The sequence below is a fragment of the Cervus elaphus genome, chromosome 25 (assembly GCF_910594005.1).
Source record: "Cervus elaphus chromosome 25, mCerEla1.1, whole genome shotgun sequence".
Taxonomy (NCBI): Eukaryota; Metazoa; Chordata; class Mammalia; order Artiodactyla; family Cervidae; genus Cervus; species Cervus elaphus.
In genome coordinates this window covers 38120834-38139143 of record NC_057839.1, presented here as the reverse complement: position 1 = coordinate 38139143, position 18310 = coordinate 38120834, and the positions used below count along the sequence as shown (strand labels likewise).

At 44.9% G+C, this 18310-nt stretch overlaps 1 protein-coding gene across 1 annotated transcript in view; it reads left to right on the top strand.

Moving 5' to 3' along the window:
• The window catches only part of EGFLAM (EGF like, fibronectin type III and laminin G domains), a 190843-nt gene that overhangs the window by 149974 nt on the left and 22559 nt on the right, over positions 1-18310 (top strand). Inside the window, exons 14-18 of the mRNA XM_043887626.1 lie at positions 544-669; positions 1778-2021; positions 6065-6176; positions 12572-12688; positions 15290-15470. Of these exons, the coding sequence (XP_043743561.1) occupies positions 544-669; positions 1778-2021; positions 6065-6176; positions 12572-12688; positions 15290-15470 (780 nt within the window). The remainder of the gene's footprint in view (positions 1-543; positions 670-1777; positions 2022-6064; positions 6177-12571; positions 12689-15289; positions 15471-18310) is intronic.

The window sequence follows — 18310 nt, the reverse complement described above, 5'->3', positions numbered from 1 at the left end:
CCCGCTCCCTCTCTGCTCCTGTCAGAGGAGTTGACAACCCAGGCAGTTAATAAGCTTTGACAAGGCTCCTTACCTCCCTCTGTGCTTATCTTGCCCACCTCTGCGTTCAGCCAACAAAGCGGGCAGCACTTAAGGTAATTGAGGCCACATAAATGAGAAGGCTTTTTAACATAAAGCCTCTGCTGACATTGGAGGCATGGAAACACTCTTGTGGGAACAACAGTGAGGTGAATTACAGCAGAAACAGCTCCGTCATCCCTGTCAGGGTTCATAAAATTGCCCTGTAGTTTATTGTTTGATTTACTGTGTCCACCCTGTTTTAAGGCATCTGTGTAGCTTCTCATAAAGAATAAACCGAAATCAGATTAAAATGAAGGGAAGGGTCCACATCTCCTGAAAGCTAGTGTGCAGTTGTGCAGAGGAGCTGATCAACAGGAGAAGGGCATGAGCTGTTATTTGTTCAGAATCGCAAGCAGTGGGCCTGGTCAGTCTCGGACAGGTTCACTTGATGAATCAGCTTTGTAATTCCCGTTCTGTGTTTAGGGGAGTGCAGCAGCGGAATCTGTGATGAAGCCTCGTGCATCAATGGTGGCACCTGCACGGCGAGCAAAGCCGATTCCTACATTTGCCTCTGTCCCCTGGGCTTTCGAGGTCGACACTGTGAAGATGGTGAGAAAGATGCAAATTGATGGCAATTTCTGTCTCCGTTGTTAATTCCTGTTGGTATAATTTTTCATTAATGCATATTTAGCAAGGTTCCACATATTTTTATGGGATTGACGTTGCTTTGTTGGGAGGGATGGGAGAATCTTTTTTCAAACCAGGTGGAAGTGTCTTTAGATGTCAAAGTGGCAAACTGGCCAAAAGACAAGTTCATTTTATGATGTTCCTGGGCCGATGCTTTGGTGAGCTCCTCTTGGCCCTCAAATAACTCTGAAAAGCCTATATGTGTGTGGTTTGTGTCAGAATTTGAAGTATTTCACAGCTCAGGCTCCTTAGAATATCTGACAGTTGGGAGAAAATGCTGGAAAGCCATACACAGAAACATTAACTCTGTGATGTTTCTTTTTCTTTGTACTGTTCTGCTGAATTATTCTACATCTCAACACTGTATTGATTATTAATATATATACATATATATGTATACATACATGCAAACACACATGCACCGACAAATACACACAATAATGAAATTTTTTAAAAGATTTTGCAAAAAATCAAGCAGGGATGAAAAAGCTTTATCTTTTCTACCAGTGATTCAGATTTGGCCCTAAGACACCATCATCCTAGAGAAAAGTTTTTTTTATTAACACTGTATAATTTCAAATCTCTTGTCACCTCGAAGAGGGTGTTGTGAGTCAGAGTAAGGAATAGCTGTTCTATTCCATCTTCGTATGTCTGTAGCCTCACATACTGAAGTTTGGTCCTTGCTCACATCGCTGCAGGTCAGTGGGAGAGGGGTGGCTCTGTTCCACACAGTCATTCAGGGATGCCTTCTAGTGGCCCGCTAGGATCTTAGAACCCTCCATTGATTCCCACATCCAGCCAGTAGGTGAGGAAGAGAGAGCGAGTGGAGGATGGAAGGAAGCTCTAGGGGCCAGACCTGGAATGCTGTGTACTATCCCCCCCACCACATTCCACTGGCCAGAGCTCAGCTACACCACCCACTTCTCTTCAGAGCAGCTGAGAAATATCCTTGAATTCTATACCCAGGAGGCAAAGAAGATGGCTAGTTCCAGCACGAAGGAGTTTCTAAACCACGCACTTGCTTTTTCAGCTTTCACCTTGACCGTTCCTCAGTTCAGAGAGTCTCTGAGGTCCTACGCCGCAACCCCCTGGCCGCTGGAGCCCCGGCATTACCTTTCCTTCATGGAATTTGAGATCACATTTCGGCCGGATTCGGAAGATGGCGTGCTCCTGTACAGTTATGACACGGGCAGCAAAGACTTCCTGTCCATCAACATGGCAGGGGGCCACGTGGAGTTCCGCTTTGACTGTGGTTCTGGGACTGGTGTTCTCAGGTAAGGGCTGAGGCTGTCAGGGGCTCTCCTCCCTTCAATAGTCACTTTGAAGAAAGATTTGTCTTCAACCAGTTGACTGTCTTCCTGTCTTCTGTATACAGTTGTCTTTTCTGAAACCTGTCCTGATTAATACAGATGATGTGCTTCCTAGAGATCATGCTTTCCTGGGGGCAAGGTTTCCTTTTCTCAAATAACTACCTGCTGCTGCTGCTGCTAAGTCGCTTCAGTCGTGTCCAACTCTGTGTGACCCCATAGACAGCAGCCCACCAGGTCCCTCTGTCCCTGGGATTCTCCAGGCAAGAACACTGGAGTGGGTTGCCATTTCCTTCTCCAATGCATGAAAGTGAAAAGTGAAAGTGAAGTCACTCAGTCATGTCTGACTCTTAGCGACCCCATGGACTATAGCCTACCAGGCTCCTCCATCCATGGGATTTTCCAGGCAAGAGTACTGGAGTGGGCAAATAACTACCTAGCAGGTAGCGAATCTCTGCTTCGAACTGTGGAAAATGGGCTGGTCTCAGATGGGGGTAAACCGTCGTCCTCTCCACCTGAGATCATGCAACACAATCAGCAGAAACTTCATAAATTGTCAATCAGTACCTTGCTCAGAGCATCACTTGGTGAGCACTTGGCAAATACATAACAACTAGTTGAAAAAGTAGGGATTTACCAGGTGGAGCTAGTGCTAAAGAACCTGCCTGCCAATGCACAAGACTTAAGAAACACAGGTCCGATCCCTGGATCAGGAAGGTCCCCTGGAGAAGGAAATGACAACCCACTCTAGTATTCTTGCCTGGGAAATCCCATGGACAGAGGAGCTTGGTGGGCTACAGTCCATGGGGTTGCAGAGAGCAGACAAGACTGAAGTGACATAGCATGCATGCAGTAGAAATGTAATGAACAGAAACGTCCTTGGTGGCCTCACATTTTTTTTTTTTCTCTTTGGCCATTGGAAATGGAGTGCATCACAGCCACATTCACTTTGAAACATTAAATCATTATTCATCTGCCCTATTTCCCACAAATGTTCTATTGGCAGAAGCTTACCAAGTCATTTCCATTAGATTAAGAGGATTTCAAAGGGACACCAACTTCCTCACCAGCCTTGAATGAACACACTGGCATTACATTATACATTCTCACATTCGAATAAGTGCATAACTGTCACATAATCATGGTGTGACATGATGTCACCTTAAATATCACTGATCGGTTTTCAATCGATTGGGGTGGTCTCACTTTAAATTGTAACTTTCCTCTTGCATTATTTCTTTGATGGCAACTAGTTATTTAGCATGGCTCTTACCATTCTTCATATAAAGAAGCTGACAGAGAATCACCAGTGATTGCAAGGACCCTTCCCTGACCAGTGTGGTCAAAAAGGCTGTGTGATGACTGATTTCAGTGGCATGGAGTAACTAAGTGCTTCTAAAGGGCTTGCTAGTGTCTGTGGACTTGGTTCTGGGTTATTAAAACTTTCCCTCTGTTACCTAGTTTGTACTGTTCATCAACTCAGCAGATCGATTGTTCCCATAGAATGTGGCAGCATCTCTGTGAATCCCTCAGAGCCTGCAGTTGGAGGTGCAGGTGTTTTTCTTATTTGTTTATGTTTCCCTCTTCTAACTGTGTTCCTCCCATGGGAGTTTTTACCTTCTAGCCAGAGGCCTGCTGATCTAATGCACACATGCTTCTTGTTCCTACATTTCAAGAAATCTCCTCCTTTGAAACTCACTAGGGTGTTGTGTTCAACAGTGCCCTGCAGCAGGAAATTGGTTAGTCTTTGTTGTTGTTTTAAAGGAAATCGTGGGCTGTATTCAATCACAATTCATGTTGCTAGACTGTCATCTCTAGAAAGAGCTCTTTGTGAAATGTTACAATCATGAAGTGAAAGTGAAAGTTGCTCAGTTGTGCCTGACTCTTTGCGACCCCATGGACTATACAGTCCATGGAATTCTCTATGCCAGAATACTGGAGTGGGTAGCCCTTTTCTTCTCCAGGGGATCTTCCCAATCCAGAGATTGAACTCAGGCCCACATTGCAGGCAGATTCTTTACCAGCTGAGCCACAAGGGAAGCTCTGCATTGCCCTTAATTGCTGATCGTTTTTCCTGGCTAATGGAAAGTGCTTACTGCCTTAGGTTTCAACAGTTCTTTTAAAAGTACAGTTCATTCTTGTCCTTAAGGTTGAACTCCTACACATCAGTGACACCTCCCACCTTGGGGAATGGACAAATATTTTTGTGTCTCTGGTTATGCAAGAACATCCTGTGTCTCAAGACAACTTTGGTGGGTATTTAATTGATTCAATTTACATATGATTATGCAAAACAGCCTAAATAACTCACTCAGAACAATTTGTCAAGTCAAGAAAGGAAGAAGACACCTTGAATATCACCTTGTACTTTCAAATGGCTTCTTCCTGGATAAGGAATGACTGGAAGGGGCTGGAGAAGGTTGTGGACCATCAGCCCTCCTCCTGAACAAATTGCCCCCTGCCCTCTGCACACATCTGCAGCAGCAGCTCTAGCTGCGGGGTCACAGACACGTGGAACCTTAGAAATCCAGCATTTCTCCCTTTCATAATTTGGTGCCTATTTTTGATGAGGTGTTTTTAATTTTTTTTTTAAACATAAATTATTCCTTCCCTGCTTGTCAGGAAAGGTGCCTGGAAAAAAAAATCTTTAGCATTAGGTGTGATGAAAAGGAGGCAAGAACTCAGAGTAACCATCATCTGCTCCCCTGGGCCACCCCTCTGCAATGTAACTGACAACACCCATCACGGTTAATGTTTCAGATGGCCCTTTGGAAAATGTTTATTTTGAAAACCATTTCCAAGACTTCCTGCTTCATTAAGACAATTCAGTGAAAGCCTGAACTACAGGAAGCCGTGGAGTTGCCACATCATTTTAACTTTAGGCAGAGGATGAGGTGGTCTAATTTATGATGAACTTGATTCAAAAATCAAGGCAACTGAAATGAGCTCATGATGGCAGCGGTCGATATCCCTGTGCTGAGGGAGGCAGTGTATCGACAGGGAATGACCTCTACAGGACAAGAACAGGCTCAGATGCTGTTAGTTATTATGGAGATGGGCTGCTGAACGAGATCTTTATTGCATATTGATTGAGCCAAGGTGATTAAATTCTAATTGCTAAGGACAAATGGCAAAAGCATTTGCCAGAGCGAAAAATCAAGTGAGGGGGTGGAGACCTTTCAGTAATTGTGCCCATTGGTATTCCTGGTGGGTTTCTAAAGATGATCCAGGACCACAGAATAATTGGGAGGTTCAGGGAAGGCCAGGAACTACATATACATCTTTAGAAACACAAATGCAATAATTGTACTCTTCTTACACACCTCACTGTAAAATGTAACATGTAAAAATCTTACCAGTATCATTTAAACTTCAAGTGCTTCCATATTGAATTAATAATTGCATTTTTAAAGTACTTTTAATTATTTTCACAATATCAGACAACGTGGAATCTGCCTCCCAAATATTTTGTTATGAGACACTTTAAACAAATAGCAAAGAACTCTGCAGTAAACCTTAGACCCACCACCTACTGTCTACAGTTAGCATTCTGCTGTATTTACTTTATCATGTGTCTGTTCATTCTTATATCCCCCCATCCATCCATCTTATTTTTTATGCATTTCAAAGGATGCTACAGACATCATTACATCAAGGAATCTGCTTTACATCATAGCCTATATAGTTTTCTCTTCTTCAAAGATTTCATGCAACTCTGATCATATTTTACCCCCAATGTAACCCCCTCATCTTGAAAACCAGACTGATCCCACCCCCATTTCATACTTGTGATAAGGAATAAGTAAAATGATAAGTGAGATACTCCTCCCATGAAGGAGTCCAATAAATGGAGCTAGCCCTGCTGTGTTTAACAAGGAGGAATGAGGTTCTTCTCTTGCTGAACAGGACGAGGTGCTGCAGGTTGGCACATTTCATCAGAGCCAGATTGGTGGACATTATCTGTGGATGCCGGTGATGCTAACCCGTGTTCAGTTTCCTTACTTCAATAGGAGCGAAGAGCCCCTCACCCTGGGCCACTGGCATGAGCTGCACGTGTCCCGCACAGCCAAAAACGGCATCTTACAGGTGGATAAGCAGAAGGCAGTGGAGGGAATGGCAGAGGTAAGAAGGACATCCCCTCCTGATGACTCGTGTGAACGGGGTTACTGCTTCCTTCCTGTCCTGGAGACAAAAGCACCAGCACAGTGGTTAATCACATGGACTCTGGTGCCAGTTTACCTGGATTAACACCCAAGCTTCCCCCTGGGCAGTTCCTTAGCCTTGCAGTTCCTCAACTGGAAATGGGATTGATAATAGTAGGGGCCTTCACAGGGGAGTGAGCTAATAACTAGTGTCACTTAGAGAACTGCCCACCCGCCCCATGCCTCCCTGCCGACCCATACCTTTGTTCACATTGCTATAGAAGGTAGATCAGAACACAGCTCCAAGGCAGAGCCAGTGAGGTGGTGGGGGTGTGACTACACATCTGACAAGAACACAGACTCTGAAACCAGACACCCAGGGTTCAAAACCTAGCTCCATTCCTCATCAGTGATGTGAGCTCAGACCAGTCTGAGCACTTGATCTCCTAAGATGGTGTTTTTACATCTAAAAAAATAGGGTAATTGTGATAATAATAGCACTGCATTATAGAGTTGTGAGAATTAGAATAACTGTATTTCTCAAATACCAAAGACCCCCGCATATGATCAGTGTTGTGTAGCTTTACTTATTATTATTGCTAATAGTGTACTCAGTTCAGTTCAGTCACTCATTTATGTCCAACTCTTTGCAACCTGTGTACTGCAGCACACCAGGCTTCCCTGTCCATCACCAACTCCTGGAGCCTGCTCAAACTCATGTCCATTGAGTCCATGACGCCATCCAACCATCTCATCCTCTGTCATCCCCTTCTCCTCCTGCCTTTAATCTTTCCCAGCATCAAGGTCTTTTCAAATGAGTCAGCCCTTTGCATCAGGTGGCCAAAGTATTGGAGTTTCAGCTTCAGCATTAGTCCTAATGAATATTCAGGACTGATTTCCTTTAGGATTGACTGGTTTGATCTCCTTGCAGTCCAAGGGACTCTCAAGAGTCTTCTCCAACACCACAGTTCAAAAGCATCAGTTCTTCAGTGCTCAGCTTTCTTGATAGTCCAGCTCTCACATCTATACATGTCTGCTGGAAAAACCATAGCTTTGACTAACAGACTTTCAATGGCAAAGTAATGTCTCTGCTTTTTAATATGCTATCTAGTTTGGTCATAGCTTTTCTTCCAAGGGGCAAGCGTCTTTTAATTTCATGGCTGCAATCACCGTCTGCAGTGATTTTGGAGCCAAAGAAAATTAAGTCTGTCACTGTTTTCATTGTTTCCTCATCTGTTTGCCATGAAGTGATAGGACTGGATGCCATGATCTTAATTTTCTGAATGTTGAGTTTTAAGCCAGCTTTTAAAGTTTCCTCTTTCATTTTCATCAAGAGGCTCTTTAGTTCTTTTTTGCTTTCTGCCCTAAGGGTGGTGTCATCTGCATATCTGAAGTTATTGATATTTCTCCTGGCAATCTTGGTTCCAGCTTGTGCTTTATCCAGCCCGTCTTTTCGCATGATGTACTCTGCATATAAGTTAAATAATCAGGGTGACAGTATACAGCCTTGACGTACTCCTTTCCCAGTTTAAACCAGTTTGTTGTTCCATGTCCAGTTCTAACTGTTGCTTCTTGACCTGCATATAGATTTCTTAGGAGGCAGGTCATGTGGTCTGGTATTCCCATGTCTTTAAGAATTTCCCACAGTTTGTTGTGATTCACACAAAGGCTTTGGCATAGTCAATAAAGCAGAAGTAGATGTTTTTCTGGAACCCTCTTGCTTTTTTGATGATCCAGTAGATGTTGGCAATTTGATCTCTGGTTCTTCTGCCTTTTCTAAATCCAGCATGAACATCTGGAGGTTCTCGGTTCACATACTGTTGAAGCCTGTCTCGGAGAATTTTGAGCATTACTTTGCTAGCATGTGAGATGAGTGCAATTGTGCAGTAGTTTGAGCATTCTTTGGGATTGCCTTTCTTAGGGATTGGAATGAAAACTGACCTTTTTCAGTCCTGTGGCCACTGCTGAGTTTTCCAAATTTGCTGGCATATTGAGTGCAGCACTTTCACAGAATCATCTCTTAGGATCTGAGATGGCTTAACTGGAATTCCATCACCTCCACTAGCTTTGTTTGTGGTGATGCTTCCTAAGACCCACTTGACTGCGCATTCTAGGATGTCTGGCTCTAGGTGAGTGATCACACCATCCTGGTTATCTGGGTCATGAAGATCATTTTTGTATAGTTCTTCTGTGTATTCTTGCCACCTCTTCTTAATATCATTTGCTTCTGTTAGGTCCATACCATTTATGTCCTTTATTGTGCCCATCTTTGCATGAAATGTTCCCTTCAAAAAAATCTCTAATTTTTTTGAAGAGATCTCTAGTCTTTCCCATTCTATTGTTTTCCTCTATTTTGCATTGATCGCTGAGGAAGGCTTCCTTATCTCTCCTTGCTGTTCTTTGGAACTCTTCATTCAGATGGGTATATCTTTCCTTTTCTCCTTTGCCTTCTGCTTCTCTTTTTTTCTCAGCTATTTGTAAGGCCTCCTCAGACAACCCTTTTGCCGTTTTGCATTTCTTTTTCTTAGGAATGGTCTTGATCACTGCTTCCCGTACAGTGTTACAAACCTCTGTCCATAGTTCTTCAGCCACTCTCTATCAGATCTAATCCCTTGAATCTGTTTGTCGCTCCCACTGTATAATCGTAAGGGATTTGACTTAGGTCATACCTGAATGGTCTAGTGGTTTTTCCCCACTTTCTTCAATTTAAGTCTGAATTTGGCAATAAGGCAAATTTAAGTCTGAATTTGGCAAACTAGCATGACCTCAACAGTTCAGAATTTCCACTCAGGTTTATAACTTTCATCCATGATTTTATTTCCAAGGTCATGCCCGAAGGAAAATGGCATTTTTAAGGACAGCTAAGAGACATTTGTTTTAAATTACAACCTACTAGCATTCTGTACACACATGAAATTTACAGACCCCTAAAAACAGAGGGGAGCTCAGATTTGCCAGGATTTTAATTACAACAGTCTTCATTGTATGCATCACAGATTTAAAGAAGGTATTGATGAATGTGACTGTTCTGATAAGAAAATGAATTGATAGGAAAAGAAAGAAAAGGGACTCTTGGTGGGGAAGATCTTGGTTGAGGAGGGGAGTAAAAAGGCAACTTTTCAGGAAGGCAGCTTCAGGGACGGCAGTGGTGGGAGGTCCTGTGAAAATCAAGGCCTTCCTTGGGAATCAGAAAAGTCCCAACCTGGGCTCTGCTTTAGGAGGCAAGTACCCTAGAAAATGTCCCATATATATTTTAGGGAGGAAGGAAAGATGGAGAGAAGGAAGAAAGAAAGTAGGGAGGAAGGAAGGAAGATGTATAAAGGAAAATGGATTTTAAAGCGAGAATGGGAGTCACTTTCACGCAGTCCAGAAAACAGCTGATTTTAGTCTGAGACAGAATTAGAAGCTCGCAGGTGTAGATCTGACTGTGTGTTGACTTAATAATATAAATTCACAAAAGCACTGTATCACTCTAGGCCTTAGTTACCAACATCTGTACAACAGTAACAAAAACAGGATGGGCGTGTTTGTAAATAGTAGGGTTAAGGCCTTTGATTATAAATAAGGAACTGTTTGAGACACAGTATTTACCCTTGAGATCCTGTAGTGAAGAGACAGCACAGGGTAGAAACCACACACCTCGGGTTCTGTTACTATCATACCAGGACTGGGAATTAGACAGTCTGGTGGAACCAGTGTTCTCTTTATTGGCTTTTGAATGGATGGAGCTGCCCACCTGGAAAGCAGTGTAAACAGGTAGGAGGGAAGGTGTGGCTGTTCTGTGTGCATTTGAGGGTGGTTCTTGTGAGGCCTCCCTGAGGTCAGCGTGGGAAGACCCATGCTTGATCTCAGTGACTTAAAGCTTAATCAGATCGCCCCCCAGGGCTCTCTGCCCCGCAGCTGTCTTACCCTGTTCAAAGGCTTGGTCAGAGGGGATAGTGGTCTTAGAGCTTGAAGAAGGAGGGGGACAGGGGTTATGGGATACACTGGAGGCTAAGCCAGCCGCTAAGTGTCCAAACCACACCCGACATCACGTTGCTCAGCTGGCTACACTGAGAAACACCGCAGCCCAGGATGAGTCAAGCTGTGCAAACTCAAAGGGGCAGTGCTCCCAGGGCTTCAGAAAACCCCATCAGGGGGTTTACTCAGGTTTTCCAGCCACTCTCAGCTTAACGGAAGTGGCAGATCCAGGCACTGAGCGCCTCACTTTGGTGGATCTGTTTGCTTTCCTCCTGTGGTCCCGCTGTGGTCCGCTGCAGCCCCGCCTTTTGTCCACTTCAGGTGGTGGTGGGGCAGGCGTGGGGGTCAGGGGGCGGGGGGAGGACTTTGATGAGGAGCCAAAAGAGACCTCTGTCACCCCATAAGACCCCACCCAGTTTGCCTGACACAACCAAGAAACTCCCAAGTTGTTTCAGAACAGCCTGCTTCTCTGAAATCCCTTTGACCTTGCAGCCTTCCTTTCCTCCTAGTATTTTATTTTAAAGACAGGATGGAGATGGGTTTCTGTGGGTGTGTCCTGACAGCTCCTGCCTGGTTCCCTAGTCCACAAGGATTCCTGAAATTGCCTTTGATGATTCCCCACGTCCCCAGTAGTTAAATAAGAACCCCCGAAACTGCGAAGGTTATTGACAGAAGGCAATTCAATCTGTCTACTACAAGACCTCTCTGCTGTTACCTGGCTGGACTCAGCCACTCAGAGCACTCCCCTAGATGGAGCATCCTCCTCTCTGCTCCCCTGTCTCCTCTTCTCCACCCTGACTGGACCCCAAATCCATTCTCCTCCCTCTGGCCAGTGATATTGCTAAAACACAGATCTGATTACTCTCTCTCTTGCTGAAAACTCATTGTTCTTTTGGTGAAGTGTAAGTTTCTATCCATGTGTGATGTGGTCCCTCCAAGCTCTGACTCCAGCCAGTTTCTAAGACTCAGTTTTGACTCTTCCTAGTTCACCTCCCACTCCCTAATTCTGGAGTATGAGATGCCCTATCCCTGCCAGGTGCCCCCGTAGTCACCTGGACGGTCCTCACAGGGCTTGTCTTACCTGCCCATTTACTTGTCTGTGTTCCCCCACAGTGTAAGGCCCTGGATGGCAGGGACCTGGGCTTTCTTATTTACTGTGGTTTGTGCACCACTTAGTACCTGGGACATGGTAGGTACCTAATAGTATTTTTTAAATAATTGAATCCTGCTACACTTTATGTTTCTTTTGACTATAAATCAAAGGAAACAATAACTTATGTTACCCCAAATGTGTTCATCCCCAGAGGTCTCAAATTTACATGTTATCTTAAGGCATTTTAACATTTTGCTTAAGATGTTTAAAGGAGTTTAGCCGTTAAATCTCACACACAGCTTGTTATCTAGCCCAGCCATTGGGTTTAGGCTGTTGAAATGACCAGAAGCAGGGGAAGCCTTTGGGGATTGACAGTGGGGATCTCTGAGAATCTGGAAGGAATTTCTCTGCCCTTGTATCTGATAACAAGGAATGCCTCCCACTCACCATGCTTTCCCTTTTCTCTTGGCCTAAAGAAATTCTGTCTTTACCGTTAGTGAATATATCAATAAATGCAGTACTAGAATTTGGATCATTTATCCAACTCTAGGCAAAGTGCTAAACCAATGGGAGCTCAATTGCCAGGAGAGGCTCAGGCACACATGTGCCCCAAATAGCAGCAGCTTATAATGAGGGGTTGTTTCTCATCCACATTACATATCCATCAACAGTCAGCTGCAGCCTTAATCCGAGACCCAGGCTGAAGGAATAACAGTGGTCCCCAGTGTTTTTGGCACCAGGGTCCACTTTCATGGAAGACAATTTTTCCACGGAAGAGGGGTGGGAGGGTAGGGATGGTTTCAAGATGATTCAAGCACATTACATTTATTGTGCACTTTACTTCTATTATTATTACATCAGCTCCATCTCAGATCATCAGCCGTTAGATCCTGGAAGTTGGGGACCTCTGGAAATAGGGGTAGAGGAACAGGGCATAGTGAACCACTCCTGGCTCTGAAAGACTCTGCCCAGAAATGATTCATTTCTCACCTGCTCATGTTTTGTTGACCAAAGCAAGTTACATGGCCCCACTTGGGACTGACCGGTTAGCGGTAACCTTCCTGCAGGGAGAGAGTGATACCGATGATGTAATGGTCTACCATATTCCCTTGCATTTTCTAGATGATGAATCTCAGAAATGTCCAGAAATTTACAAATATTCAAACAGGTGATAAGCAGCAATGAAAAACAAGGCAAAGGTTAGGCCAATGTGTATAAAAATTGTCATGATGAGTCTTGAGACTGCCTCAGCCATTTGTTCCCTAACAGGGAGCCAGAGGCACAGTTGGTTACACCGTGTTTTGATCTTAATCTCTTGTCAGGGAGGCTTCACCCAGATTAAGTGCAACTCGGACATTTTCATCGGTGGGGTCCCCAATTACGATGATGTGAAGAAGAATTCTGGCATCCTCAAGCCACTCAGTGGGAGCATCCAGAAGGTACAGGCTACCCTTCCTCATGTGCATGGTGTGACTTTGACTACAGACAATGGAATTGAGAACTGTGATCACTGCAAACTGCTGTACCCAAGAAAGAAACCTTGAGGAAGTTTAACATTTTTTAAATTATATTTTTTAATTCTCAGAGCATACCTTTCCAACCCCGCTTTCTTATAATGTCTGTCCCAGCTGTGCCCAGCGGACATCTCATGAATGCAACTCAGTGAAGATGAATTTTTATAATAAATCTACTAGAATATCCTAGTATTGTTGAGGGGGCAACTGGCACCAGATCACTGCAGACACTTCTCAAAAAGGGAAGGAAATGGATGGGGTTTCATAGTGACTCTTGCTTCTCTTTGGGGCCAACTTGGCTTTTTGCTCAAGGCAAGACCCAATAGTTTTTGCTGCCTCCACTTCCATCCCCACCACCATGTTTTAATGGTTGTTCATCAGTCATGTAACCAAACTGTTAAGAGCACATAGAAGGCTCGGGAGAAAATCCACTCAGCTAGTAAGAGACAGGATGCTGACCCCATTCATATCTGTCTCATGTTCCTTCTCTCGGGGCTGCCTGTGATCTCTCTGGTCATGAGATTATGTTCTGTCTACAACAGACTTTTAAGTTGACCCACCAACCCAGAGGTCCAGGACCACTAAACATGGGGAAAAAAGGATTTGAAGAAAAACACATCCAGTTCCTGGATGTCAGCCAAGTCCTGTTTCTCTTGGCAACCAGTGAAGGAATGGGGGCCACCCATCCCAGAGGGGGATCTGAGGCAAAGTACAGGAGGCGCTAAGACGGTGGAGGGGCAGTGAGAGGAGGTGCTCTCAGGATTTACACAGCTGGGCTCTGAGAAGGGCCCCAGGGACCCTGTCCTTCTCTGTATCCCAGTGTGGGGCCCAGAAAAGGGGCCCAGTCAATATTTCCTCACCCTGCTCTGCTTCCCTTTGCCGCTGAAGTGTGACGTCAGTGACCCCTCAGTTCAGACCCTTGTCCCCCCGTGAGTGGGACTGGCCGTGTGAAATCATGGGTTTGAAATTCTAACTTAGGAAGTAAGCTGAGCTGCTGAGAGGCTTCATCTTCCTTCTGAACATGTCAGGCTTTGCTCTCTTCACACAGCACAAACAAGCCTTTCCTCCTTACTTCCTGGAAAAGCCCCCTCCCCTCCCAGTGACCCAGTCAGCAAGCGAAAGTGAAAGTGTTAATCGATCAGTTGTGTCTGGACTCTTTGTGACCTCCTGGACTGTAGCCTGCCAGGCTCCTCTGTCCATGGAATTCTCTAAGCAAGAATAGTGGAGTGGGTAGTCATTCCCTTCTTCAGGGGATCTTTCAACTCAGGGATCAAACCCAGGTCTCCCACCTTGCAGGCAGATTCTTTACCATCTGAGCCACCAGGGAAGCCCCAACCCAGTCATGGCACTTGCCTTGTTCAAGTTCTCATGACTCGGTTTAACAGCAAGGGGGAAAGTGTGGAAAGATTCTGGCTCTTCTCTGGTAGATTCTGAGTGGCATGCCTGGAGGAAAGTTTTCTCCCAACTCTCCCGACTCTCCAAAACTAGACAAACCTATGGAAACATGGATTAGTGACCAGAAGTATACCATTGCTAACCACTTAGGATCCCCTGCACACTGGAGATTACCCTAGGAGAAGCTCTGTCTGTCTCTGAGTTCTGCAAAGCCTGAAGAACCCTGAAGCACCCACAGCTCAGGGCCAGTGCACACTTCGTTTATTTGGAGTTGGGGAGCCCAGTGACCTCACTCGATAATTATCAGTTTCACTAAAGCCCCATTGCAGGGAAAAGGGGTGAGAGCAAAGAGCTGTCTGTCCTGGTGAATATGCACAGCACCACTAAGAATGTGACCTGAGTTTCACTCCGAGGAAGAGGATGTGGAGAGGTGGGGATTCCGGAGTGCTGGGGAAGGAGGAAGCAGGAGGGAGGGGGGCAGCTGGGGAGACTGTTGATGGAGCTGGTGGAGGCTGCAGAGAAAAACAGCCAGGAAGACACGGTAGTACATTTCCACCACCTCCAGACTCCATCACCGCCCCCCGCCCCGCCTGGGATTCCTGCCTCTGTAACATTTTGTGTTGTGTTAGTCCTTACTCTGCTTTTTAACTGCATGTCTCAGCCTTGGCTGCATCTTAGAATCGCCTGGAATATCTCTTTAAACTTACCAGTGACTCAGTTTCACCCACAGAAATCCTGGTTCCGTTGATCTGCGTGGGGCTTGGTTATGAGTATATTTCTTAACCGCCTCACCTCCCATGATTCCAATATACAGCATTAAAAACTGAATTTTGTAGTAATTGGTTCTTCTTTATGACTGCTCTGAGTGGCCAGGTTTTCCAGAACCAGAGGAAACTGCTTGTTTAGTCTTGTACATGATGCAGATTCTCCCAAGCACCAAATATAGTCACTTTCCTTCCTGCGTCACTCACAGAACTCTGAAAGCAGTAACCAGACTTTCTCTCTTTATTTTTAAAGCCCCACCCCACCCCACCCCCAGGCATAGTTCACGTTGGTGTGCTGAGGGAAGCTGTAGAAGATTCCAAAGGTGATTTCTGAATCCCTGAATTTCTTTATGTTTTCTTTCCTAAGATCATCCTGAATGACCGGACCATCCATGTGAAGCATGACTTCACGTGGGGTGTGAACGTGGAGAATGCAGCCCACCCCTGCGTGGGGTCCCCCTGTGCCCATGGGGGCAGCTGCCGACCCAGGAAGGAGGGCTATGAGTGTGACTGCCCCTTGGGCTTCGAGGGGCTGCACTGCCAGAAAGGTACACTCTGTATGTGTGTGTGTGTGTGTGTGTGTGCACGCACTCGTGTTGAGGAACTGCTTCCTGGAGCAGAGGGGATGGACAGACTGTTTGGGAGACTGCCACTCTTAAAGGACCAGTTGATTACCCTGAGACATCCATACTGTTTATTTTTATCAATGATGTCAACAGCATATTAGGTGATTCTTTACCAGCTGAGCCACAAGGGAAACCCAGATGATTAATTATATATATATACATAAACTACTTTAACTATTTAATAAGAATTAAAATGCTGAAACACTTCTGTAAACAGTAAATAGCTCCCCATCACACCTACTACGGCTCCTTCTCTGAGAATTGCCCCATGGTCTAGAATCAAAAGGTTAATTCATTATATTGGTGGGGGGGGGCAGTTTCCAGGACCCCTGATCTGAGCCTCTCCCAGAGCCTATCCTGACCGATGAATGCCTGGGCTTTATAGACTGATAAATATTTTGATAAAATATATTTTACTCCTACTTGTGAATGCTACAGAGAGAAACCTTGCCAAATAGGGCACAATATGAATTGCACATTAGTTGCTACAAGCTATGAATAACCTTCTGCAGACTGCTGTTTTCCATGCTGTATATGTTTCCTCTGTACCTCAATTTCTTCATCTGTAAAATGAGAATAATACAATGATATTGTTTAACTCAGAGAATGATAGTGTAGATTACATAAGGCAATATGTATTCCTTAGAAGAGGAATGAGACAGTACTCATATTTCTCAGAAGAATACCTAGTAAGTAACAATACCACCCATCATCCATTATCTGACGCTGAAGCTCCAATACTTAGGCCACCTGATTCGAAGAGCCAACTCACTGGAAAAGACCCTGATGATGGGGAAGATTGAGGGCAGGAAGAGAAGGGGGCGACAGAGGATGAGACAGTTGGATGGCATCACCAACTCGGTGGACATGAGTTTGAGCAAGCTGGGAGATGGTGAAAGACAGGGAAGCCTGGCGTGCTGGAGTGGCGGCCGGGCGGGGCGGGGAGTTGTGTTCAACCTCACAAAGAGTTGGACACGACTGAGCACAGGAACAACAGCAAACCATTATTATTCTTGGTGAGAAAAACAAAATCCACCGGCAGGGGCTGTGAGCACTTAACGTCCAACTTGCCCTTGTCTGAAAGCAGAGCAGATCCCAGATTGCAGGTCCTGCGGGACTGTTTTCCACGACTGCTCAGGGAGGCAGAGGCCAGGGTGGGGTCTGGGAGAGGCCCACATCATGCAGCTGCATCATGGTGAGCCATATGGACCTTCTTTTTAGCATGTCAGGGAGGCCTCACCTGTCCAGGAACTAGTAAAAAAAAAAGGTATACAGGCCTGAAGGCAAGAAGGCAGCAATCCTAAGTGAAGTACTGCTCTCTCTCTCTCTTTCCTATTTTTTTTCCCCAGGTTCTTGATTTTTATCAGAAGTAGGGCTTAGAGGAAAACTGTAGACTACAGGTAGATATTTCAGTATGTGGAGTGCTAGGAGAAGTTGTTTTGCAGCTTCTGCAAATATGAAAGATGCCAATATGAAAGATGCCAATTAGCTAGTTGGAAGATTAAGTAGTATTATATTGAAATGAATTTTGAAACCCTCATGGCAAATCAGATGAAATAAGCTTACAAACGTAGCTCACTCTAGTGATGAACCCCTAAAGAAGAGGAGCTGAGCCATTGTGAATGATGCTGATTACAAAGCTAACAAGGAAATCACTGTTTAGCTAACAGTAGGTACTTGGAGAGATTTAGCTCAAGAGTGGCCCGTTCATTCAGAAAATTGGATCTAGATTTCACACATCAGCGTTTGAATCTCCTAAGTGTCCAGTTTTACCACAGGCAAATGCAAGCTTGCTTCTGCCTTAGATGCTAACACTAAGGGTCAATATATAAAGTCCAGGATTAAATGAACATTTAGCTTCTGGAATTAAATAGAAAGGAAAAGATATCTTGGTATCTTGGTAACCCTTGTTTCCTGTTACAGAACATTAACCATATAGATGTAAAGAGCTTTGCAACTATAGGTTCAGGTTCAATGAAAAATATACCTCCCCAAAATGAAAGTCAGATCGCTGATGAGGGCCTGGGCCTTCTGGCAAGATCCAGGAGATTGGGCAGTGACAATATGGCTGTGGTCTAGGTGGCATTTAGACCCCTTTTTTCTGCAACATCCTAGGCTACAGCCAAGACTAAAACTCAAAGCATCAGCTGCTTTCACATTGTATCAGCATTTCCTCATACTTTGAAATAGGGTATTTCTGGCAAAAGGGCAATTGTTGCCAGTCCTAGGCAGATTCATACATAGGAGGCATGGCCTGTATCATGTAATTTCTTCTCCTGCTGTATGGCTTGGGAGGATTAACGGGACTGCGGGTACAGGTTAGGGCTGTTAAGGACAAGTTTTCAGGCCCCAGCAGGCACATAGAGGTACACAGTTACCATACAGACTGCTGTGGTTGTTCAATGAGCTTCTAGTCCTGGATAAGTGTCAGAAAGAAAGGAAAGAGAGCTGGGTAACTATAGTGTTCCACGGAGATGCAAAAGAACAGTCTAAAAGTTGGGATATATTCTTGGCGGGAAAGACAAAGACTGGTTAAGAGCCATCCTTGGTTATCAAAGAGAATCCCACCTGATCCAATAAGGTGCTTCTTACCCTTACCCTTACCCTTAAAACCTTTATATTTAAAGGTTTTCCCCTCCATGATGAACAGATCATGCTTCAAAAGCACAACCTTGTTCCCCCATGTCCCCCACAGATGTTAAACCATCCTGTAGTGTAGCATGTTGGAGAAGCCCCCAACGCCAGGCCTCACTCAGTCCATA